General features: G+C 39.2%; 2 protein-coding genes across 3 annotated transcripts; one reads left to right on the top strand and one right to left on the bottom strand.

Annotated features, from left to right (window-relative positions):
- Positions 208 to 5571, top strand: LOC109715868 (cationic amino acid transporter 1). Its single transcript, XM_020241083.1, has 2 exons — positions 208 to 854; positions 3892 to 5571. Exons 1-2 carry the CDS (start codon positions 428 to 430, stop codon positions 5283 to 5285), a joined length of 1821 nt encoding a protein of 606 aa, XP_020096672.1. The 5' UTR covers positions 208 to 427; the 3' UTR covers positions 5286 to 5571.
- Positions 5653 to 20912, bottom strand: LOC109715867 (187-kDa microtubule-associated protein AIR9). Of its 2 annotated transcripts, none has more exons than XM_020241081.1 (38): positions 20756 to 20912; positions 19357 to 20194; positions 18854 to 18919; positions 18256 to 18321; positions 18044 to 18115; positions 17895 to 17960; positions 17729 to 17791; positions 17564 to 17629; positions 17275 to 17374; positions 16474 to 16575; positions 15621 to 15844; positions 15409 to 15523; positions 14368 to 14488; positions 14064 to 14239; positions 13663 to 13795; positions 12699 to 12799; positions 12563 to 12610; positions 12262 to 12446; positions 12014 to 12131; positions 11792 to 11919; positions 11497 to 11665; positions 10952 to 11070; positions 10618 to 10786; positions 10321 to 10405; positions 10166 to 10239; positions 9964 to 10083; positions 9169 to 9361; positions 8954 to 9075; positions 8655 to 8862; positions 8455 to 8528; positions 8105 to 8243; positions 7843 to 8024; positions 7386 to 7541; positions 7113 to 7244; positions 6950 to 7008; positions 6530 to 6562; positions 6290 to 6424; positions 5653 to 6176 (listed from the first exon to the last, which is right to left on the bottom strand). In XM_020241081.1, exons 2-38 carry the CDS (start codon positions 20098 to 20100, stop codon positions 6000 to 6002), a joined length of 5040 nt encoding a protein of 1679 aa, XP_020096670.1. In that variant the 5' UTR covers positions 20101 to 20194; positions 20756 to 20912; the 3' UTR covers positions 5653 to 5999. The 2 variants fall into 2 exon arrangements, with proteins under 2 accessions (XP_020096670.1, XP_020096671.1); XM_020241082.1 differs by having other exon boundaries at positions 6290 to 6421.

The following is a 25255-nucleotide window of genomic DNA, read 5'->3' as shown; positions in this document are numbered from 1 at the left end:
AGCATTCACACGGGCTCGAGCTTAGGGCGGTAATCTTACCGCATAGGTGGATAAATATACTGAATCGATCGTTCCCACACCACAGATGTGGGCGGTAACTTTACCGGATTAGTTACCGTAACAGGAGCCAAACACTGTGAAGCTCTCCGTAGCACGCCGAGGTTGTAGCGTTGTCTCACTCTTATGTAGATGTATATATATATATATATATCTAAACCCCCCTCATTCATCTCCGACTCTCTTAACCCTAACGCCCTCGTGTAACCACCCATCGATCGATCCCACACCCCCTAACAAAATATCTCCAAATAAAACCCTAGTCCCCATCATCGTCCTCGTCCTCCTCCTCCATTAGCGAGATCGAGAGAGATCGAGAGAGATTGAGAGAGAGAGAGAGAGAGAGAGATCGATTGTTGAGAGTAGAGGGATGGGCGAGGTGGTCGATGGGGGAGGCGTGGGGAGGAAGGGGGAGGGGAGGAGGAGGGGGTGCGGGTGCTCGAAGGGGGATTTTCTCCCGGAGGAGTCGTTCGAGAGCTGGGGGAGCTACGGGAGGGCGCTGGGGGAGACGGGGCGGAGGCTGCGGGACCGGATCGTGACGAGGTCGGCGGAGAGCGAGGAGATGCACGAGGTGCGGGCGCGGAGCGGGCACGAGATGAAGAAGACCCTCACGTGGTTCGACCTCATCTTCTTCGGCATCGGCGCCGTCATCGGCGCCGGCATCTTCGTCCTCACCGGCCAGGAGGCCAACGAAGTCGTCGGCCCCGCCGTCGTCCTCTCCTACGTCGTCTCCGGCGTCTCCGCCATGCTCTCCGTCTTCTGCTACACCGAGTTCGCCGTCGAAATCCCCGTCGCAGGTACCACCCACCCACCCACCACCTCCAACTCATGCTTCTTCTCCTCGATCGCCTTCAATTTTTATATTCTTCTTTCAATTCTACTACTAAGCGATCGTTTCTCTTCAAAAATCTAAACCATCACAGATCTATTTTTTTATATATTTCATACTCAATACCCTTCGAAATTTATTAACAAATTCAAGACATATACTTAAAACATATTAGGAAGCGGTGAAATTCGAATTCAAAATCTTTTGTTAGAAATATTTTATATTGTATATTCAACAATCCTCATCACCCTTTGCTTTTTTTCTCCACATATCTCGATTAAAACGATCCATAATGGAGTGATTGAATTGAATGATTTGATTGTCACTGTGATTTTATTTTAGTGGTGACTTTTTGTTTTCGTTTAATTGATATATATGTGTTGCACTCTTGATCTATTTGATCTTTTTTAGATAGAGAACTTAACTCTATCCATGCATCATATGTATAAAATAATCGTCGTCTTAAGATATTGATTACTTTTTTTTTAATAGTAAATAAAATAATAGTCGTCTTAAAGATATTGATTGCTTTTTGCTTTTTTAATAGTAAATAAATATAAATACATGCTTATGATACGTCGATAGTTAAAATATTTTTTAAACAAAAAATATATATATTGACTAAAGTTGAGTATAGTATAACGACTATCTGCGAGTTTTTTACACTTTTGCCCTTTAATCAGTTGTGGATCTGTTAATTTGTTTTATTAGTTTCGTTTGAACTTTTACTATTTAATAATTTTTTCATTAGATTAATTCGAACAATTAGATGATTTTTTGAAGTTCAAAATTTAGATATGTTTTTTATTTTGATGGCTTCAACTAAAGTTCAAAATAATTCAAATCCAACGACTTTAATGATTAGTTATTAAAATTTAAATTTTTAAAGATGTGAATATTTTAAATCAAAAAAAAAAATCTTACTTCAAGTAAGTTCTCTATAGTTTTACCGTATAAGACCTTCCCTATGAACACGGAAATAATGCTTTGGAAGAATCATTTAATTCAAACCAACTTTCTAATATGCAAACATTTTTTAAAAAATAAAAAAAAATATGAGTTTTAAGTGGTGATATAAAAATTCAGACATGCTCGTATATTATAAATATAAAAGAGACTACCTAATTATGTATCGTTTTGAGTCAGATATCAAATTTTTCGATTTGTTTGGTTTCAGACTATCAATGATACTTTAGCTTCAAAATTTAAGTGCGTCGTTTGTCGTTACAGATTTATATAACTTTTGTAATTATAAATTTATTAAAATAAGTAATTAGTATAAAATTTGAAATCAAAATATTATTAACGGATTCAAATCAAATAAATTAAAAGATTAAATTATAAAATTAAGAGTTTAAAAAGTTGGATAGTAACTTTAAAAAGATTCATAGTTCATGTGAATTTCGTATACTTTTTACCGACATAATGGCGTCGTTGGATTGGTCGAAAAGTCTACTTGATAAGTCTCCTCCCATGTTGTTCATTGAGTCGCACTTCAGCGTAGAGACTTTGACTTTGGGGATGCGTCATCATGTTCACACATCCTCTCTCTCAACTGAAAACTCGGAAAGGATTGGATCCATCACATCGTATCCGTTAAGTACACGTTGCCGAATAGGAATTCTAGCTTTTTCCTATTGGACTAGTCATCTCTAAAGTTTTTAATATTTTCTTCTGTTTTTTTTTTTTTTCAAATGATCGAAGATTCGAATTGATTGATGATTGTTATTATTAAATACAGATCTACGAGTCGTAATTTTGTTAAAAATTAGATTTCATGATTTTTTTTATATAATTTAGCTATTGTTAAAATAGTCTTAAAATAATATGGAAATGATTTTGATTCGAATGTTTCAATATTGAAAATAACGTGGAAATATTTAAAATTTAGTGTTTTTAAAAGTATTCTAATCCAACTTTTATGAATATAGAGCCCTTGGTATTCATAAGTTGTTTTCGATAATAAAACTTTCGACGATCCACTCCGTTAAATATAATTTAAAGTATTTGAAACTTCTAAAAATAAATTTCGTAATTTTTTGAAATCATAATAAGATCAGAGTTGAGCGGACGACGTCCTAAAAAGGATGATCGGATCCTTCAATTTAAGATCAGAGTTATTGATCTTTATTTAGATAGTCAATAAAATTTTCTATAAAAAAGTCAAGCGATTTCAATTTTTCTATACCGGTAAACTAGCAAGCATTTCATATTGACTATTAAAAATTATCAATTTTGAGATTTTTTAATCGTAAGATAAATAATATCAAAAAATTATAAAATTTTATTTCTAAAAGTTTTAAATATTCTAGATAATATTTAATGGTATGGATCTTCAATTCGAAAATTTTATCATCGAAAACTACTTATGAGTATAAAGCCGATCGTACTCATAACAGTATAGTTACCGGACTCTATGTCTAATCTAAAAACTACCGATAATATTATATTAAATTCTACATAAATTTTATTACAAGGAAAAATATGGCAGGTAGTTTAGCTATCAACAGACTAGTAGTTACTTCGGGGATAAAGAGCTTCTGTTTGATCAGTAAGTAAACGACTTGTTGACAAATTTCTCACGTACGTCCTAATTAATTAGGGAAAATAGCTTACTATTTTCGTTGTAGATTGTTCATTTTCTTTCAGTATTTTTTTTGAGAGAGATAGGTAGCATGTTACCCGCTTCGTTTATTTCATTTAGAGATAAATTTAACTATAGCCAAATATGAATCAACTAGGATTCGAACTTGAAATTTCAGGTACCAACCACCAAGCCGTTTGTCGCTTGCTCTGGTCTTTCAGTAAAATATTTTGTTGGTTGGTTGTGTTTGGTTCAATATTATATACACTTCGCGTGATTCAAGCGGGTTTTGGTATTCTATTAATAACTTTAGCCAAAGACAAGTTTTGAAACCTCACGCGTGCATGTATTATTCTGGAGGCATGGCATTAGCATGCATTAGTACTAACTCGCAGGGGGTTGTGTATCTCGGTTAAAACAGGCGGCTCCTTCGCGTACCTGCGGGTCGAGCTCGGCGACTTCGTGGCGTTCATCGCGGCGGGCAACATCCTGCTGGAGTACGTGATCGGCGGCGCGGCGGTGGCCCGGTCCTGGACGTCCTACTTCGCGACGCTGCTCAACCACCAGCCCGCGGACTTCCGCATCCACGCGCACTCGCTGGCAGCGGACTACAACCAGCTGGACCCGATCGCGGTGGTGGTGATCGCCATCGTCTGCATCGCGGCCTCGCTCAGCACCAAGGGCAGCTCCCGCTTCAACTACATCGCCTCCATCATCCACCTCGTCGTCATCCTCTTCATCATCGTCGCGGGCCTCACCAAGGCCGACACCCACAACCTGTCCCCCTTCACCCCCTACGGGCCCCGCGGCATCTTCGCCTCCGCCGCCGTGCTCTTCTTCGCCTACGTGGGGTTCGACGCGGTGTCCACCATGGCCGAGGAGACGAAGAACCCGGCCAAGGACATCCCCGTCGGGCTGGTGGGCGCGATGACGATCACGACCGCGGCCTACTGCATCCTGGCGCTGACGCTGTGCATGATGCAGCCGTACGGGCAGATCGACAAGGACGCGCCGTTCTCGGTGGCGTTCCAGAAGGTGGGCATGAACTGGGCCAAGTACATCGTGGCGTTCGGCGCGCTCAAGGGCATGACGACGGTGCTGCTGGTGTCGGCCGTGGGGCAGGCGCGGTACCTGACGCACATCGCGCGGACGCACATGATGCCGCCGTGGCTGGCGCAGGTGCACCCGCGCACGGGGACCCCCGTCAACGCCACCATCGTCATGCTCGTCGCCACCGCCGTCATCGCCTTCTTCACCGACCTCGGCATCCTCTCCAACCTCCTCTCCATCTCCACGCTCTTCATCTTCATGGTCGTCGCGCTCGCGCTGCTCGTCCGCCGCTACTACGTCGCGGGGGAGACGTCCGACGCCAACCGGAGCAAGCTCGCCGCGTGCCTCGTGCTCATCCTGGCGTCGTCGATCGCGACGGCCACGTACTGGGGGGTGAGCGCGAAGGCGAAGGGGTGGGTCGCGTACGTGGTGACGGTGCCGGTGTGGTTCCTGGCGACGCTGTACCTCGCGGCGTTCGTGCCCAAGGCCAGGCAGCCGAAGCTGTGGGGGGTGCCGCTGGTGCCGTGGCTGCCGTCGGCGTCGATCGCCATCAACGTGTTCCTGCTCGGCTCCATCGACAGCAAGTCGTTCATGCGGTTCGGGATATGGAGCGCCTTCCTGCTGCTGTACTACCTTTTCGTGGGGCTCCACGCGTCCTACGACACCGCCAAGGCCGCCGAGAGGAGCCGCAACGACGGCAAGGCTAAGGCGTTGGAAGAGGGCGTGGGGTTGGCGGATGCAAGTCACATTGGAGGAGACAAGTAAACTAGTCAGTAACCCGTGTGTGTGCGTGCGTGCGTGCGTGCTTGCGTGTAATTGTTGGGATAGAGGGTTAAATCTTAAATTATTATTATTATTATTATTATTTTTGGGGTTAATTAATTAGGGCTGTGTTTTCTAAAACGTTTATGTTCGTTCACGTTTAAGTGAGCATTAGGTGGTTGTTTAAGTTATGGTCAATGTTGGGACTTGGTGGTGTGCTTTGTATATTACTATATATTGCGTCAAATTGATTATTATTGAAAGTTAAGCTGCTGTATCTATTATTGAAGTTAAGCTGTATTTATTATTGAAGTTTAGCTGTATTTATTGAAGTTTTCCTAATTTTTAATTGTACTTTCTGAAACCCAACTGGCAGAATAAATATATACGCGTACATCTCTGAATACATGTATATCATCATTACATCCTGTACATTTTACAACATTCAAATACAAAGAAAGCCTAATTTATACAACATCATTCAAAGCTAGCAAACCGGCTGGTATGGAAAGATAACCGAGCTGAAAAACAAAGCCGTAAAGCAGCGCGCAATGTGTCAATACGAAAATATACAAGCCACACCACACCGAAACCCTAGATTTTTAGCCTATTAAACATGCATTTGCTCTCAATCAAACAATAATCAGTGCACCAGCATCAAAGAATTCCTTCCAACTGCCCAGGGCAAGTATACATATAAAACTAAATGTCAGGGTGTCATGTTTCTATCTTGAGAAGGGAATTCAGAGAGGTGCTGTTGAATCTCTGCGCAAAGCCTCTTATAACGAGAACAATAACGTCCCGCATGTGCCGGGTCGGCACCATCAAGTCCACTTCGTTCTCACCGTCCACTACAATCTTGAAGCGGTGCTGGTCATTCCGATACAGCTCAATCTGCAAAACCCAACCCAACGATGTAATCATCACCATTCGATACCACTTTGAAGCACCTTTTCGAGCTAAATTTTGAAGTTGTATAACTTTTCAATAGGATTCGGGAAACTTACATGGAAAGGAGGCGCGTAGGTACCCCGTACTTCAGTAGTCGGGAAAGAAGTTTTAGAACCAGGTTTCACAACTTTAACCCTCTTCCTATTGACTTCTAAAATCCTCCTCTCTAGATTTTCCACTCCAGGAGCCTGTTGAGTTGAGGACAACAAACATAAACTTCGTTTTCGCCTGAATTAACGTTTTGGGATCGACGGTCTATTGAAAAAAGAAAGAAAAGTCAAACCAAGGGTAACTACCTTTTTCAGGGACCGGTCCTTGTCACACAATACCTGTTTCCAGTACAACAGGAGAATGTCATCACCAAATTCAAGCATCACAACGACACGTCATTTTACATGCATGGTTTTGTGCCTATGTATGTATGTTTTGGGTTTCCCAAAATAACCAATTCTTAAGCAGCCTAGTCTTTGAGGGAAGTAAAACCTATTCTGGCCAGTGAAATCTTGAGAGAGAGAGAGAGAGAGAGAGAGAGAGAGAGAGAGAGAATCCATTTAAATTGCCTAATCTTCAAGACCAGATTGTGGTTTTTGAAATGCAGGGGAAAAGCCGAAGCAACAAACTATAGTCCAAGACGTAAGAAGCAGCTTTAAATAATATTGTACTTTCAGATTTGAATGAATTAATAAGAGAAATCATATTAACGCTGCAAGTATCACCTCAAACTTCACAGAACCAAGATCTAGCTTCTGCTTCACTTCTTTGTAAACATCAGGCTCTGCATACAAAGAAAAGCCAATTAAATAAAGAAGGCAAAGAGAAAAAAAAAAAAAAATAGAAAAAAGGAAACTGAGCTTTCATAAGAAAGCACTCAGACCATACCAACTGAAATTGGATCTGTTGATGCAGAAACTGGTTGTCCTTCAACTCCATCCTCTCTTATGGGTGTGTAAATTGCTACAACTCTATACCCCACATCATCAACATTAGCTTCATACATTCTCCCAACTTCGCCTGCATACATGTCATTGAAGGTATAGGAAGATTGCAAATGCATTTTGCTCGCATGACCACAAATTCAGTCTTGGAGTTGAATATAATTGATGAACACAAATAGCATATATTATGAGGATTCAATTCTGTAAATTATCATACCAGGAATGGAAATAAGATCAGGACTTCCAACCATGGACCTTAGCCACTGGATTTTGCTCTTACCTTCTCTTCCTCCACTATAAACCCCCCGAACAGCATATAAGTTAGTATGGAAACCTCTTCCTTCAATCTCGAGCTTGTCAATTTTGGGTATCCCTACAAACACCCAAAAATAAGCTTATTAGAGCAAACACGTTACCATATAATAGAGGTCTATCCAAGCAGGTAAATATATGACTGGAAAATGTACAGGGTCAGCAATCAAGCATTTGGAACTTTAAATATCTGTTTGTAGTAGTTCACATTCCAAACAAAATGTCAAATAGGAATCTCAGAGATTTGAAAAACTTAAACTTCCAGTAATAATCTCACATAAGTACCGATCCATTCATTGGAAGTATTATACTGAAATTCTAGCTTCACGTAATAAAAGGCAACACGTGGGAAAAAGAAGAACCTGGCAATATAGGAGCAGTTACTGCTGTTGCAGGTCCACTCGACCTTCCAAACACATCGGTAACAATGCATTCGCATTTTAAGCATTGACCAATATCCTCGAAACGCACCTTATATGAGGAAGAACACTGAGTAGGCAATGGTTCAAAGGATTGACAATCTTCTGTTCCTACTGAGCAGAACCTGTTTCCAGGGTTTTTTATTATTATAGTGTACTAAATCATCTTATGATAACGAACAAAGCAATAATGTAGCTGTTTTACCACTGGTACTTAATCTCTTTCTTGTACTTGTCCCACACGCATTGTTGAACCTCGGTCTTAGGAATTATTTCAACAACAGTCAGTATTTCCCCTTCGATCTGCCTCCCTTTGAAGGTAAGCATTTCAATTTTTGGAAGTTCTAAAGACATAGCGAGGAAGGATTATCAGCTAACTATATATGCATATACCATGTGCCGAAAGTAAAGAGGCAAAAAAGGGAAAGTTCGTCCAAATAAAGAACAACAAAGCATAAGAAAGCAAGCATAAGAGAGATAATATAGATCACAGTATAAGACAACGAAGCATGTTCTCTGTTTTTCCTTCATGCTACTGGAAGTTTCCTAAATTACCTGGAAGAACTACATCAGATGGTTCAGATAATTTGACTTCCCCAACAACTCCATCTGAACGAACTGGAGTATACCTGAGGAATAATTATAAGAGATCGAAAGCCTTCAATCACAAGCTTCAATGGTATAAATATACAATCTACATACCGGACAGCTTAATAAAACAGCAGATAGGAAAAAGATGTTAAAAAATGTATTACCCAAATAATAAGCGGCAATTGTAGTCCTCATCTGTAACTTCATAAGTAGCCGAATTAGCTCCATTTATAAGAACTATAGTTCCTTCATTAGTTTCCCTATACCAGCTGTAGTGGCTTGAACCCTCATATCCACCATAATATACTCCCTCCCCATTATATACACCTGATCTTATCTCCTTCAAGCCAACTTCAGAAACAACTGGAAGAGCTGTGAAGCAAAGTTGCATTCAAAATACGAGGTCAGAAAGTAGGAAAGACATGGCAAAATATACTGAAAACTCTGTAAAAATCTGTGCGACCTGCTTTGACTGGATTAGGGCTAATGGCAACTAATGGATCTCCAACTTTTCCATCAGCACGTGTAGGAACCCAGCAAAGGGCCAGGTAAGAGTCAACATCCTTTAGTGAAGGTATATATGTTCTGTTTCAAATTCCATGGTTTACTCAACAAGTATAGTTTCACAAATTCAAACAACCTTATAGAATAACTAGAAGTTGTAACCAGAAAACTCACAGCATTTCACCAACAACACAAACATCATCAGACGAAGCTATATTAACCAACTCTGACTCAGGTAGCTTTTCTTTTGTTCGGTACCAAACATATTTCCCAATTCCTTCTTTTCCACCATAGTAAGTTTTCAGCGGAACAATTTCCTCGTCCTCAGAACAGTCTGGTAGAGCTAGCTCAACACCCTTCGGATCAGCTGTAGCAAATGGAGGACAGAACAAAATCCAATGATACATTATTAATGTAAATGCAAATAAACTAAAAGTAACAATGAAATACGCTTCAAGCAAAATAAAACTAAATCTACCCACCTAAAATACTAAAATAAGAAGTGTTTACCTGATAAGTCAAGAGTTTTAAATGCCATTAATAGACAAATTGAGAAAACATTTTTTAGATGAAAGCTAATTTCTACTCACCAGGTTCTTTGTAAGTGCAGTCATATTTACATTTTCTCCAATATATATTATGTGCTTTAATATCCCCTAATCTTAAATTTCTTTCCCACCAAAATGCCTCAGATAGCAGTACACATGTTGATTTTGAAGGTTCAAAAAATGATAGTATCCACCGTATAGCTTATCAAAACTACTTTTTGACATTTTACAATGTAGTACAGCTTGGCACTGTAGCAAGGAGAAATTGGATATTTTACATTTGATCATTTTCCTACGCACTTGTGCCCATGCCTAGGATTTAGGTGAGGTGCTCGGCCATATGATAATTCACCAATGGTGGTCAAAGCAACCACCAAAATATTAAAAATTGCTATCTTAAACACATGAAGAAAAAACTCACCAGGAATGATGACAGCAGAAAGAATGCTCTTGGGTGACCCTTTCAATCCATCCTTTCTTACAGGAGTATAAACAAGCTCAATGCACCCGCCGACATCTTCAAGTGTCAGATCCAGAAAATCTGTGGGGACAAAAAATATATCATTCCCGAAGGCTATAAGCTTTAAGAAATCACTAAAGTGTTTGCAAAATTGAGGGCTCACCATCACTAGTTAATTTGTCCCTCATACCGTGATCCTTCACTCTATACCATTCATGAATGCAACTTCCTCTCTCACTAAATATAAAAGGCAACTGATTATCACATTTAGCCTAGTATAATCTGAAGATAAGCCAGAAAAAAAGATAATAATCTCACCCTCCACTATATTCAGCAATGAAGCTCAAACGGCCACCTTCAACCATGGAGCCAAGAATATCTAGCGATTTACAAGTAGGTGGCCCTGCAAACAAGGGAAGGAAAAAACTAAGCTTCCGGGAGGATTTCTCTTCTTATAGTCAAATAAAGCAAAAGTACAAAGAATATCAGTAAAAGAGTAAAATTTGATTATTTGAGCTCAAGAAAAAAGAACAAGATAGTAAGTTAGTAAGCTGTAAGCTGTAAGTTAGTAAGCTGTAGATCAGTTTATACTATTGTCTTTCAAGTTACACATACCAGGTATAATGGTGCCAATATGATCTGAAACAACAGCAGGACCCCGAGCCCCATCACTTCTAACAGGTTCGCATGAAACGGAAACAAGTGAGTCAATATCATTGCATGTTAAGGTATATGATGCGGATGTAGCACCTTCAATTTCACTCTGTGAACCATCTGATTTAGTCTGCAAAACAAAAATGAATTTTATTAGACTAACAATAATTGGCAGTGTAGCATATTGAAATTGAAAGAGTAGCTAGTTTAATATGATTGCAGTTACATTGTGCTGCCAAAGAGTTGTGACTGTTAGAATTGGTGATCTATAAGAAAAAGCCTAGAGCATACTTACCAAGAACCAACGGTAAATTGAATCACCTTCTTCACCCCCCCAATATTTCTTATTAGCAACCAGCGTAGTTCCTTCAATTGCTCTGCCAGCTATTTGGAGGGAGATCAATCTCGGACTTCCTGTCAACAGTACAAATCATGTAATTTAGCACAAAGTTAAAATTTTCTTCTTACATGCATGTCAATATAGTGACTATTACTGATGTAACAAACAAGTATCACATGTCTAAGAACAGTTATTTGGATCAGGACTACTATAATAGAATGGTTCAGAAACAAGATAACAATACTTAAGTGTTGTTTCTTCTTTCACCTTTCTTCCTGTTCCAGAACTTTTAATAGGTTTGTTCGATACTGCAGAAGAATTAAGTATTCTGCATTCTGCAACAGCTCATTTACTTAATAATCATGGTGCCAAATATAGGCGTTTTCCACATTTTCCAACTTGTATTTTGTCATTTCTGAAATAATAGGTTTACAAAGAAGAAATGATCTCTCTTTTGCATTTGTGTCAGAAAAAAAGAGTAAAAAAAAAAAAAAAGGTACCTGGACGAACACGCTCCTTCCCTAGGAAAGTCCTTGGCTCACCAATAAAACCATCATCCCTTACAGGAGTGCATTTGAAAGAAATAAATTTGCCAATAGCATCCTTTGTAATACGGTACTGAAGAAGACCTGATGCCTCTGGGATTGCTGCACCTTTATCAGTTTCAGTCTGCAAAGAATCGCAATTGTCGGAAACAAAAAAGATGAAGGTTTAAGATGCCAGACGCTGTAATAAAGCTCTAACTAGGAAGTCCTATAAATATGCAGGATGATAGTAGGAGATTTATATACATACCTCATGAAGACACCAACTATATAGACTTTTTCCCTCGTGGCCCCCAATATAACCATATGATGCAGTGAGCATCTCGCCCTCGGAAAACTCACCAGTTACTGTCAAAAAATTTAAACTTGGCGGAAGTGCTGCAAGAGGAAAAGGTTGATTAATCCACCCAAATAGAATAATGAAGGTTAGATGAATATTCTTCCTGTTAGTATAAAAGGCACATATACTTACTTTCGACAACTTTTTCTGATGTAACAAATGCTGGTTCACCAGTTTCACCATCAGGGGCCATAGGAGTAAATTTCGCAACAACATAATATCCAACAGCACCAAGGGGAACACGAAATGCCTAAAAAAGATGACAACCCAAAAAAATTAGGTCATGCCTAAAAAAGATGACAACCCAAAAAAAACTAGTTCTACAAGTTTTGTTAGTTAAGTGAACTACAAAAATGAATAGAAAATGTAAGATTGCCAACCTTTGCAATTTTGGAAGTACTAAGTGCTTCAAGACCATGTTCACCCTCTAATCTGGAAGAAGATGTTTTAAACCATTGGACTCGACTAGATCCCTCAGATCCCCCAGTGACAGTGGCAGTAACACTCAGCTTATTCCCTTCCCTCAGTTCTCCCACTAACTTCAAATTCGTAACCTTTGGAGGAGCTGAAAAAAGAAAAAAAAAAAAAATAGAAGGTAAACAAATTAAAGCAAATAACAAATGGATAATGAAAGGAACAATTTCCAGGGAAAGCAGTAGAAAACCAGCCATCAGTTTCTACCTTTCTTTACAATCTCTGTCATGACCGATGCTGATTCCCCCTCTTGACCTGACAATCAGCAAATAATAGCTTGGTAACTTCACATAAAATACTTACATGAGATTCACCAAAAATAGCATAAGAAACTTCAACAAACCTTCAAGGTTGAAGGGAATGTATATAAACTTCAGGCGTCGCCCAACATCTCGTTTGGTTAAGGTATACTCAGTTGTACCAGATGATGCCACTAGAAACTCACTATCCAACAAGCAATGATAACGGAATTAAACCATAAAAAATTGACAGTAAAGCTCATCAGTATTATGTCATTCTTGTTGCCGTAGATAAGAAAGACAACACATAAAAAACAGAGAACGAGAACCAGGATAAACTATATTAGATGTGAGTTCATAGTTACATAAAGCTTTACAATAAACTTAGTTACATAAAGCTTTATTAAGGTCAATTCAAGTAACATAAACTTCACAAGGGAGAGAGAGAGAGAGAGAGAGAGAGAGAGAATGAAAGCTATCACAAAGAAAAGAATAGAGAAAGCATTAAAAAATTTAATAAAACAGTTTCAGGATAAAATCTACAAGAGTTGTTAGGAAGAATTCAGCTATGCAGTATTTCTAAAGAAATAAGTAACAAAAATTCACCAAGTTGTAGAATCACAAATTTGATATTCTCATAAACTAAATCTACAGGATTTCCTTATTAAAAGATGACAAAGATCCACTCTTATGTTCCCATCATTTCTACCTATTTCTAGTGCATCAATATACTGGTCGCATAGACAGCAAAAGATTAAAGGTGACGCTTTTTTAATGAGAAATAACCACCTGTCCTTACATCCATGATATATACGACAAATATGCAAATTGATTATCAAAGCTTGCTCTACCTACATAAAATCCAAGTATTGCAGATGCTAGTTGTCCGTTGAGTATTGACTACATATTTAGTTATTTATAGTAACACCTAAATCAGTGCCTAGGTACAACCAACTGTTACCAACTAGGCAACTACGGAAACAACTTACAGTAAATGAAGAAACATGTGATGTAGAAACCCCTTAGAAAATAAAGCAAAAGAATGGTAGCAGCAGTAGTCAGCATTACCCATTTTCCTTCTCTCTCAGCCACTCATACTTGCTCGGACCCTCCTTGCCACCAAAATATTCTCCTGTTCCTTTGATCGTATTGCCTTCAACAGCATCTCCTACGATACAAACATTGCTAACTGATGGTGCAGCTGAAAATAAAGGCAAGAAAATCATTAAATAGTAATCCCTAGTAATATCAGTGACAGAAAATAACAGCAAATAGAAAGCCGGGACAAAATGGTCAATTGCCACAACATAGGATGAATATAATGCGAGAAATAACAATGTGATCGCAGGTTGAATAGAAAGGAAAAACCTTTCCTTATCAAGCACATTAAATAAGTCAGAGAGCATTTTCAATAGAAGAAAACCACTAGGAATGTGGTTAAGGGATGGTATTCAATAATCGAGCACCACCTGCTTTCACGAACTCGGTCATTGCATACTGTGGTTCCCCCTTGATGCCTTCTTCTGTTACTGGAGTGTACATATATACCAAACTAGAAGAAATGTCATCAACCGTAAGCCGATATTCCTCGTCTTCAGCTCCAGGTATAAGTACAGGACTACCATTCCATCTTCGCCTTAACCAGCTAAGAGTAGAACCATTTAAATCAGTGATTTTGCAAGAAAGACCTCTTCATGGAAAAATAATAATGATATAGAAAATAATATGCATCTTGGTAAGCTAAATTCCAGATGAACATGGTTAGATACCAACCTTGCCACACCTTTCCCTGGTGTTCCACCACACCATGCAACTTCAGCAACACCCTTGATTACATTTCCTTCAACAAGCTCACCATGCACTCGCAGGTTAATGACTTTTGGACATCCAGTTCCTGATCACGAAAGTGCAGTCATATAAGAAGTAAAAACAAAAACAATTCTTCAAACATGCCATATAACATTATACAACCCATCTACAGCAAATATAGCTTCAAGCAACAGATATACTAGGTTGTGCAACAGCTATTGATAGGCATAGCAAATGAAGTACTTTTCTTTATGCATAGTGCTTCATATAGACAATTATCATTATACGGGAAAAAAGAGAACATGCACTGCAGTGAATTCCAGTTGAAAGTGTACAGTCACACTGCCAGTTTATGGCTGATATTGGTTCTATGACACAACCAATCCTTCTCCTTAAGTTTATTTGTAGTGGCAATGGATGCAACGTCCCTTCATTCACAAAAATGAAGTCATAAAAGTAATATGTTTCTTCATCAATTTTCATGATGAACCAAACAACAAAATTTGAAAATCACAATTTAAAAGTATTACGTCAGAAAAGTAGCGTTGCTTTAAGTTCATCCATTTTAAAGACAACTAAACCTAAGCATGCCCTAAGCCCTATAACCTCCCACAACCTTCTAAAACCTACACTTTCCCATATGGGCAACTCTTAAAGCATGAGCTCCGCTATAACTGTTGGATGGCTATGGAAGTCTCCAGATATCCCATCAGAGTCATCTAATTACCCCATGCTTTTCAAGAAACTCTCTGCAGTACAAAAGATGAATAGGAAAATAAGCAATGTATGGAGAATCTGTCTAGCATCAACACAACAAGAGCAAAGTATCAATCCAAAAAGTCACAAGGGTATGTAAGAAGTAAGATTATAGTTCATCAGTTCAATCATATTAGTATATTTTATCACTGGGTATCCACAACATGCTCGAAAGCCAGTGATTACATTTGTTACATTATAATGCAGAGTTTCTGATATACCTGCATTATTTAGAAATTTTAAATATACCTGGTGAAACCGGCAAAGATATAGCAAAAATAGATGGGAATTCTGTATCTTCTAATATTGGAGTGCACTCGACCTTCAAATATCTACCAATATCCTCATGCTTTGGCCAGTACACCTTGTCATCGACAATAATCAGAGATTAGCTGAGAGCGATGGTCAAAATAAAAACTAATAGCTAATAACTTATTCCCCAAATGAAAGAAAAGTTATACCTCACCCACTGCATGAGTAATAGGTACAAAGTTTGTTGGAGTTCTGTCACCTAGAAACCATTGATATTTAAGAACCAACTCACTGTCACTGCTTAAATTGGCAAAGGTAAAGTGGCAACGGCAGGTATCTTCTTCAAATGGCTGATCAATATAGGCTTCTTTAACCATAAAGCCTGGAGGTAAGTGATCCTTCCAACTTTCAACTAGGAAGGAAAATGTTGAATCTGTCGGATAGAGGAGAATGTATAAAAGTCGAGCCCAATAAAAAGATGAAGTAACAGCTGATATTTGATGGTATCGTTGAGGATCAATAAACCATCCATCAGCAAGACGAGTAAATGAATTTTGTTTGCTTCGTTTGTTTCAGGAAAGGAAATGTCCAGCAGCAACCACCAGAGCAGAAAGAGTAGCTCCTCTAAGTATAAAAAGAAACAAGATAAAAAACACTAGCACTAATTCCTTTTGCTTACTTTCCCATTGCTATCATTAAAATTTTGATATAAATGCAGATTGGTACTATAAATTTCCAGGCATTAGCTAATAAACAGAAGAACCTCCCACCAAACTGCTAATGGTAGTGACTTATTCTTTGTGATAAAAATCAATATACCAAGAATTAGCACCGCTAATAATCCCAACCACAAATATCTAATTGTGTGCTATAATATCATGGCAAAGCATATAAGCTAAAATAACAAGAGAAATGAAGATCAAGATGAAATCTGCACCCCATTTTATATCTCAAATTGGTGCCTAGAGAGTAAAAGCACATTTGTACCAGATGATAGCATCAAAGATTGTTTCAACATAATAGAAAAATGGTCTACGAAATATAGGATCCAAAAAGTATTACCTGCAGCAAGCTCTGGGCGGCTAAATTCCCATCCATCTCGAATGCACAGAGCCGTTGGAGCAGGATATAGCTTTGCAACTTCTACTTCTCTGGGAGAAAGATCTGCATGAACAGTGAACTTGCCAAATTTCTCACAGAGAAGAATTTACTGAAACTTCAGCAATAGCTAATCATAAGCCATAACAATTTCATTGTACTCACATACACTAAATTTGTTATTAACACAAGTCTATTGAAGCCAAAGTTTAGGTGCCTTCGGTAGGTGAAGTGATCAAATTCTCAGGTTTGCAACAACATGGTTGGAAATTCAAGTTAAGCGCAACCGCTCAGTAAAAACACTGACAACTCATATTATATCCACGTACTCACTCCTAGGACTCCACTTAGCTGGGAGCATGACTGGACAATAGCCTTCTGGAGAACAATTACAAGAGATTAAGCTTCATTCGGTTCTTAGCAAAACTGTAAAAGGAGGCAGCTGAAAATCCCTTAAAAGGCCAACCATGAATCAGAAAATGTATTAAAGGGCATAAAAAGATCACAATCAAACAATGATGGATCACATATCACATTTTAAGAGTATCAAATAAAAGTAGTTCCTATCTTCCATTATGGTAGAATAGACTTCCAATGCTAAAACATGCACAAATCCCAACTCTTGTATGTTAGAAAAGAAAGGACCGGGAAAACAATCAATCTAAAGAGATATCCAAGTAGATGAGTATAAATTGAACCAATACAAAACCAAAAGAGAGTAAAATGAAAACACATTATGTTGGCAAGTCAGGATCTTGTTTATACCTCGGTCATTGAACTTCTTTAGACTAGGGCCTACCAGCAATATAGAAGCGGCTTCCACGTGAGGCATTTCCATAATAGGATTCTCCTCCACACGCAAATGCTGCACATGCAACAGTTGAAAATTCAATCATAATCACAATAAGAGATTCCTACAGAAAAAATGTGGATATCAACATGCTAAAATTTACGGGGACATGAAAGATCTGGAAAGACTTGCAAAAGTGAGCTATGTTCCAGTAACGAATTCAGAATTATTTCAGATACTTTCTGTATATAGCTTGGAACAAACCTCAAGAGCAGGCAAATGGGGAAAGCCTTTCAAAGTTGAAATTTTGTTTTTGCTCGCTGCCAGAACCTACATGAATTTATAAAATTAGAGAGAGAGAGAGAGAGAGAGAGAGAGAGTTAAGGAGGAGGAGAAGGCCATCTAGGGAATAAATTCAAATTCGCTTACCTGCAGTCGAGGTTGACTGGCCATAGAAAGTGACCTCAACCTATTCTGAGCAACTGAGAGAAACTGGAACGCGAGATACCATTTTTAGGCTTGCTAAAGCTAACGAATAATTATAAGATTGTGTGGAACATTTTTACACATTAAAAATTTGAGCCTGGGCACAAACCTCCAAGTTAGGTAGTTCAGGGAGGCTGGCAAGTGATGTTATTTGATTTCCAGCAAGATAAAGTTGCTGAATAAATAAGCAACGTATTACAGAAAGTAGATACAAAGAATGAAAGTTTGTGATCAACAAACACAACAGAATATGCAGACCTGAAGGCCTTTACAATCCCGAAGAGGCTCAAATGCAGATCCTTTGAAATCATTAAAGCTCAAATCAAGAACCTGAAAGATGGATTTAGACGAACAGCAATATTAGGAATCAACACATAGCTATTAAGTAATGGCGAATCACCAGTTGATGGATATACTTCAAAAGACATTTATTGACAAGTAAAACAAGGAAAACGAGTCAAAATGCATACCTTCACCCGCTTCAAAATCTCAATGCCCTCAACAGATGATAAAAGATTGTCCCTAAGATAAACAAACTTACAAAGAAAAAAGAGAGAAAGAATAAAAACTGTAAGAGTATCAATAAAAGAGGTAGTAAGAACTATCAATAAAAGAACATCAGAAAATTATCTACCAAAGAAAGGTTACAATTGCCCGAATGAAGAAGTGCTGTAAGGTACATAATAAGGCATAGCTTTTAAAAATATATGATTGTGCTAATTACCAGTTTAACTTTAGCAGGACAAAGTACTCGTATAGAAAAGTTCGGTAGCAGGGAATTTTGGTAAAGAAGGGACACAGTAACTGCAAGGAACAAACTAGTTGACCTATAGGGGCATTAAAACAATTAGTAATTAATGATGGATACAGGAGGATCAAAAGTAAAGCAGGACCCATAGAAACAGAAATTGCACGTTACAAAAATGGTGAAGAATCTGGGCTCAAAATAAGGTGGATTCTAGATTGCGCATTTTGTTGAATTAAATTGTAGGTTGATTAGCTAAAAGTTCCGGCATACTAGTGATATCACGATAACAGAAATATTTGCATTCGTCTATAGCTACATACCTCCAAATTTGGTGACAAGTTCAAGGCATTAAGACTACGAACCCGATGACCTCTTAGATCCAGCCTCTGTAAAAGTTAGGTAAAATTCAAATTTTGGAGAAATCCAAATCATATTCCATTTTTACCGAATATGCATCGAGGGTGAAAAACAACAACAACAAAAACTTTAAACCTCATTTGGTTACATTCTTTTTTCTCCTAAAGCTCAAATTCTATGCAACGGACTGCACCGGCAAGTCACAGAATTGTCTCCAATCTATACATTGGCGGGGTTTCTTTGCCAACAAAAAGCAAGAATTTGGTGGTAAAACTTTTCACTTCATTTTATAAAGAAGATGAGTTTGCAATCTAACCAACAATAATAAGAACAGAGAAGTCCATCAGCCAATCAAAATCATCACATAGAATTTGAATTTAAAAGATAAAAGAGGAAGTGTAACCAAACGAAGCCTTCAATTTTCAAACATAAGAAAAGGAAAATTGAGCAGGTGAAGGCCACAAACCAGTTCATCGCCGGCTTTGACATCCACCTGTGGAAGCATCATGAAGCGACTCTCCACAGTTGTACTCCTTCTCCGGCTCGATAAAGAGCCCTTCTCCACCGAAGATGACAGGGACCTCACCTTCAAGCTGCTCGTTGCTGAAGGCGACCGTGCCGAAGAAGAAGCAGCTCTTCTGAGGCTACCGCGACCATTAGAACTCTCTGCCGAGGATGAGGACACCTTTCTCGAGGAAGAAGTTGAAAGTGCTGGTTTGGCAAGGGGCTTCTTCAAATCAGCTTTACCACTATCAGGTGCAGAGGACAAGCGCGAAACGGGCGATGCCTTCTTTGTCTCCGGGCGTGTGACTAATGAGGAAGGCTTCAGGCTGACCGAAAGTGATGATAGCCCTTTCGATTCGGTGCTAATTTTCTTGCTTCGGTCAGATATAGAAGAAGAAACTTTCCGAATAACTGGACTTCCATTTTCCTGTTGCTTAGTTACCGAAGTCGCCGGCTTTTCCACTATAAGACCTCCAGTGCTGTTTCTTCTACGGATAGAAGCGGCATTTGAGGTCACAGAGGACTTGGCAAGATTAGATTTGGAGCTGGTCACCGTGGAATCTGCAGGAGAAGATGAGGCCGTAGCCTTGGTGCCCGTTGAGACTCCACGGGGCTTGCTCAGTTTCACAGTGTTCTTCGCGCTCTCTGCAGAAGCAACTGGGGCGCACTTCGGGGAGGAGGAGGTCGTCTCTAAGAGAGTCTCCATCTTCAAAATAGTTGAAAATTACTCTTTCAGCTCATTAAACTATATCGAACTAACACCTTATAGCCGCTCGTTGTGTTTGCGTCCTCCAAAAAAACTGCAAAATCAACAAGGACCAAAAATTTAAGCTGTTCTTACTCATTCCTCGTAAAGATTCTAACAAATTTTGAGATCAGAATTTGCAAAATCACTGCGATATTTAGTGAAGAAGCTCAATTTTGAGCTGATCTAGCACATTGCGCGAGCATATTACTCAAAATCACAGTGAAAATGACGGACAAAAGTCGACCTGATAGCAAATCCGCAAAAGTATTCCATCTGTATCAAAGATTCCAGAAGATAATTGCATAAATTCACACGTAATGAAGCCACAGTTCAAAGGAGAGAATTTTTTAATCGTAGTTACTGAAGACACATTACAAAACAAGAGCAATGGTATGAATTTGAAAGCAAAGATGCAGCTAAAGCACTCCAAGATGAGTAAAAAATAGAACAAATCTCCGATCAACTGAAACATTCTTCGCGATTCTGACAAAATGCAGCTTCTGCAACACAGATCGAAGCCGACAACCCTAGATCCAGTCCAAAATAGCTCAAAAAGTTCCAAAATCGAAACCAAGCAGCTACAAAATACTCGATCAGGAGTGCGCGATCTCACCTTCGCAACCCACGAGTCGATCCAGAACCCTAATCTCTCTCTCTCCGAACAATGCGATCGAGCGCACTCACACAGCAGTGAGAGAGAGGAGGGAGAGAGAAGGGGTTGGGATGAAGAGAGAGAAAGAGCGAGCACGAGAGAGAGAGAGAAAAAGTACGAAGAGAAGCATCCAATATCATTGAATAAAAAAAATATTAAAACAGGTGGAAATTGATTAATTAATTTAATTAGGCTTAAAAAAAATCCCGCTCTTGTATCGGTTGGTGGTGTTTTGAAAAGAAGGAAAGGAGGGAACTTGAATTGACTAAATTGCCCTCGCTGTGTCGGTAATATTGTCGGAGCTTTACCCCGATTGGTTCCGTACAAGTATTTGTCCGACCCATTTGAATCGACGCCACGTGTACATTTTCTGGTGAAATTAACTCTGTATAAGGAATGTCGATGGATATGAATATCCAAAATATTATCCGAACCGAACCCGAACGGGCGGATTTATCCGAACTAAACGGGTATGGATTCGGTTATGGGTATGGAAAATAAAAATCCGACGGACATGGATACGAGTATGGATTTTGTATTTATCCGACCCGAAACCCGAACCCGAATAAATTATATTTATTTATATAATATATAAAATATTTAATAATTTTTATGCTTTAGATCTTCATTCAACGGCATGAATTTTTAAAACCTGCCGGATTCGGATTCGGGTTCGGATTTCGAATTTTTTGTCGGGTATGGATATGGGTATGGATTTTTAAAACCCGTCGGGTTTGGGTCCGGATACAGGTTTTAATTTGGTTTTCGGGTTCGGGTTCGGATTTTTAAAAATCCGACCCAAACCCGACCCGCTAACATTCCTACTGTGTATACATACATGTATACCTGTAAATAGTAAAAATTGAAGATTTATTCTCAATCTTTAATTATTAAAATTTTCATTCATATAAAATAAATTCATCTTTTTGTGTTAGTTGATAGTAATAATTATTTTTTACTAAAATATAATATCTGATTATTATTATAGTACTTATTTTGTTATTAAATATTTAATTTTTAACAAAAAAAAATACTAAACGAGATGCTGGTATAACTATATAGGATCTAAAAATTTAAATTATTATATATAACTTTAAAGTTAATTAGTTAAAATTTTACTTTTTCTGTAAAATATAATTAAATTAATAATTAAATTTTACGAAATTAAATTCGTGCATTTTCTAGGCGAATGCAATGTATGATGACACGTGGCATGCTTTGGAGAGGTTTGCATAAAGACAATTCCGATAGTTGTCGTAGCCGATCATAGCGAGTGGGAGGGAGTTGATTGAAACCGCTACAGTAAAGTAGACGTGGTGACAGCTGTACAATTTATTTATTTATTTATTTTTTTTTTTTGAGAAAGAGGTAGCAAGCTACCTGCTTCATTCATTAAGCAAAATGAACTAAGCGTACATGATGGAAGCAGCTAAGGCTTCCTATGAAGCAGAAAAAAGTAGAAAATGAACAAGGAAGGAAAATTAGAGCTATAGGAGAAAGCTAGAGAGGTAGAACAGGTGATGCGAAAATACAAAAGTGAGAGATCAGGAAGAAAAAGAAAGAAATCACAGGTCTTTCCCGGCATTCATCAAGGCAAGAACGTCCAGTCGTTCGTCAAGGTATAGACGCGCTCAAAAGCCCTGGTAGCATTGGGGCCGTACTCGCGGAAGATAGTGTTATTGCGTTCCGTCCAAATGACCCACCAGGTTGCCGCCAACTTGGTTAGGCGTTTCGTTCTCCTCGTTGCATCAGGGATGCTAGAAGTAATTGCCCAAAGACTTCGCACGTCACTTTGTCCCGAGTCTGTTGGGTCTGGGTTTCCATCACAGAAAAAGAGGTATCTGGCAAATACACAATTACAGAAGAGATGGTCACAACTTTCTGGGAAAGTAGCGCAGAAGACACAATGCTGGTCCACGGGGCATCCTCGGCGGAGCAGTCTGTCAGCAGTAAGCAGTCTTTTGCGAAGCAGAATCCAGATGAAGATTTTGATTTTGACCGGGGTTCGTAAACCCCATAAGTGTACATACGTCGTGTCTCTCTGTCCTGCGTCGGTAATGAAGTTATATATGGATTTAACGGTAAAAGATTCGTTGCTGGTCCACCGCCACTTGAGCAGATCCGGTGTGGGGATTGGATTGTAATGGGGCAGCAGCTCTTTAAGCATCATCAATTGTCGCCGACTATTAGCGGAGGGAGAAGATCCGAGCCCTCTGGATATGAAACGCCATCTCCAGCCACGTACGTTCCAGCATTGGGAAACTGTGACCTCCTTGTTCTCGATTTTGTCGAAGATATCCGGGAGCAAGGTACGAAGAGGAGTTTCTCCAGTCCAAATGTCAGACCACAGTCTGATGTTTCTTCCGTCTCCAAGTACATAAGATACACCGCATTTGAACGCCTCTCGACACCTCACCACACTCTTCCACCACTGGGAGTAGGGTCGGAAAGCTCTTCCCTCGTGTAACGGCCTTCGTCTGGTGCAGTATAAAGCTCTAATCAACCTCCCCCAGAGCAGGTGCGGCTCGTTGAAAAAGCGCCACCACCATTTGGTTAAGAGTGCCGTATTCATAGCGTCCATGTCCTTTATCCCTATTCCCCCTTCTTTTTTGCTTTTGCATATGGTTTTCCAGTCGACTAGACATGATCCTCCGGAGATTTTGGAGCATCCTTTCCAGAAGAATGATCTTCTTAGGGCTTCTATACGGTGTATAACCCAATGCGGCGCTTTGAATATGGAGAAGTAGAAAAGCGGCAAGTTTGAGAGCACCGAGTTTACAAGGGTGAGTCTTCCTCCCTGAGAGAGTAGTTTAGCCTTCCAGCCTTCTATGCGTGTTTCAATACGGTTAATGATCGGAGCCCAATCCTCCCTTCGCAGTGGTTTATTGTGAAGCGGCAACCCCAAGTATTTGAAAGGAAGAATGCCTACTGCACAACCCAAAATGTCAGCGAGTCTATCCGCTCTCCTAGAGTTGGGTCCCAGATAGTAAAGTTCCGTTTTGTTCCTGTTGATCTTGAGACCTGAGGCCCATTCGAAGATCTTCCAAATAAACAGAAGGTTTCGCATATTTGACTTCCTTGGTTCACAGAAAAAAACTGTATCGTCCGCATATTGAAGAAGCACTGTTTGGCAATCCGCAGTTGGGCCAATTCCATAAATCAAGCTGTTGCTCCTAGCAGTTTCGGTGAGTCTTGCAAGGCAGTCGGTCACCAAAATGAAAAGGTAGGGAGAGAGCGGGTCTCCCTGTCTGAGCCCCTTCCTTGTTTTCAGCCACGTTGTTGGGCAGTCATTTACTAAGACGGCGATTTTTGCGTTGCAAATGCATTATTCGATCCAGCTACACCATTTGTCATTGAAACCAAGCCATCGCAGTATACTTTGCAAGAAGGACCACCTAACGTTGTCGAAAGCTTTCTCGAAGTCGACCTTAACACTGACACACTCCTTACTAGATTTAGAGCACCAGTTGACAAGTTCACTTGCAGTGACAAAGGAGTCAGCCAGTAGGCGATCTTTCAGGAAGGCCGATTGTGTCGGGGAGATAATTGTCGGTAAGATGCGCGCGAGTCTGTTGGCCAGGACTTTGGAGATGATCTTTTGAATTCCGTTGATAAGGCTTATCGGTCGAAAATCATGTATTTTGCGCGCCCCTTCTTTTTTCGGGATAAGACACACATATGAGTAGTCGGATGGGGACGTGGAGAGTGTGTTATCCTGGAGCTCAACGAAAATTTTGAAGATGTCTTCCTTAACTGTCTCCCAGAAGTGTTGAAAGAAGACGAGAGGAAAACCGTCAGGACCAGGGGCCTTGTCACTGCCGAGTTGGAAAGTAGCGTTCTTGACTTCGTCGAGGGTGAACGGACTAGTGAGGGAGTCAGGGTCAGACAGGGTGTGTCCATGGTAGAGGCCACTCCAGTCCCCGAAAGGTTAGATTCTACACTTCTGGGAGGAAAACCGCCAATTTATTAGATTAATTTCTCAATTAGATTAGACTCTTAAAATAATCGTAACGATTTATTAATTTCTCGGTAGGTTAGATTCTAAATACAACAATTAATCACTTAATCCATTAGTTAGGCTAGAAAATGTGGGTATTATTAAAAGTTTAATTGAGAAATATTATTTAGTTGTTCATATGGATAAGATTTGTTGTGAAGCTTCTTAGAAAAATTTAATCTGAGACAATTTATATACTGTGTAATTTATTCTGCACAAAAAATTTTAATATTTTGTTCCAATTTAAAAATTGTTGCTCAAATTTTAATACCATATTGAGCATCAAATCAATAAATTTTTTTGCTTTCGACTACAGTATAAACCACAAAATTTTCAAATTGTCAAATGCTTTGTCAAAATAAGTAATAGTTTGGAATTTTAAATCGTAGGGCGACTGGATTTGAAGTTTAATTTGTATTTAGCTTTTTTATTCTAATAATGTGTTTGTTATATTAATTAGCTTC

The sequence above is a fragment of the Ananas comosus genome, linkage group 9 (genome assembly GCF_001540865.1).
Source record: "Ananas comosus cultivar F153 linkage group 9, ASM154086v1, whole genome shotgun sequence".
NCBI lineage: Eukaryota > Viridiplantae > Streptophyta > Magnoliopsida > Poales > Bromeliaceae > Ananas > Ananas comosus.
The sequence above is the reverse complement of the archived record's forward strand: the minus strand, read 5'-3'. Positions and strand labels throughout refer to the sequence as shown.

Excerpts from the sequence above, each read along its gene's own strand:
- LOC109715867 (XM_020241081.1), bottom strand. The coding sequence starts at position 20,100 with ATGGAGACTCTCTTAGAGACGACCTCCTCCTCCCCGAAGTGCGCCCCA. Across the intron at positions 17,961-18,043 it reads GGGATTGTAAAGGCCTTCAG|CAACTTTATCTTGCTGGAAA; the intron begins GTCTGCATATTC and ends TTATTTATTCAG. Across the intron at positions 15,524-15,620 it reads TTACTCATGCAGTGGGTGAG|GTGTACTGGCCAAAGCATGA; the intron begins GTATAACTTTTC and ends GTCGATGACAAG.
- LOC109715868 (XM_020241083.1), top strand. The coding sequence starts at position 428 with ATGGGCGAGGTGGTCGATGGGGGAGGCGTGGGGAGGAAGGGGGAGGGG. Across the intron at positions 855-3,891 it reads CGTCGAAATCCCCGTCGCAG|GCGGCTCCTTCGCGTACCTG; the intron begins GTACCACCCACC and ends CGGTTAAAACAG.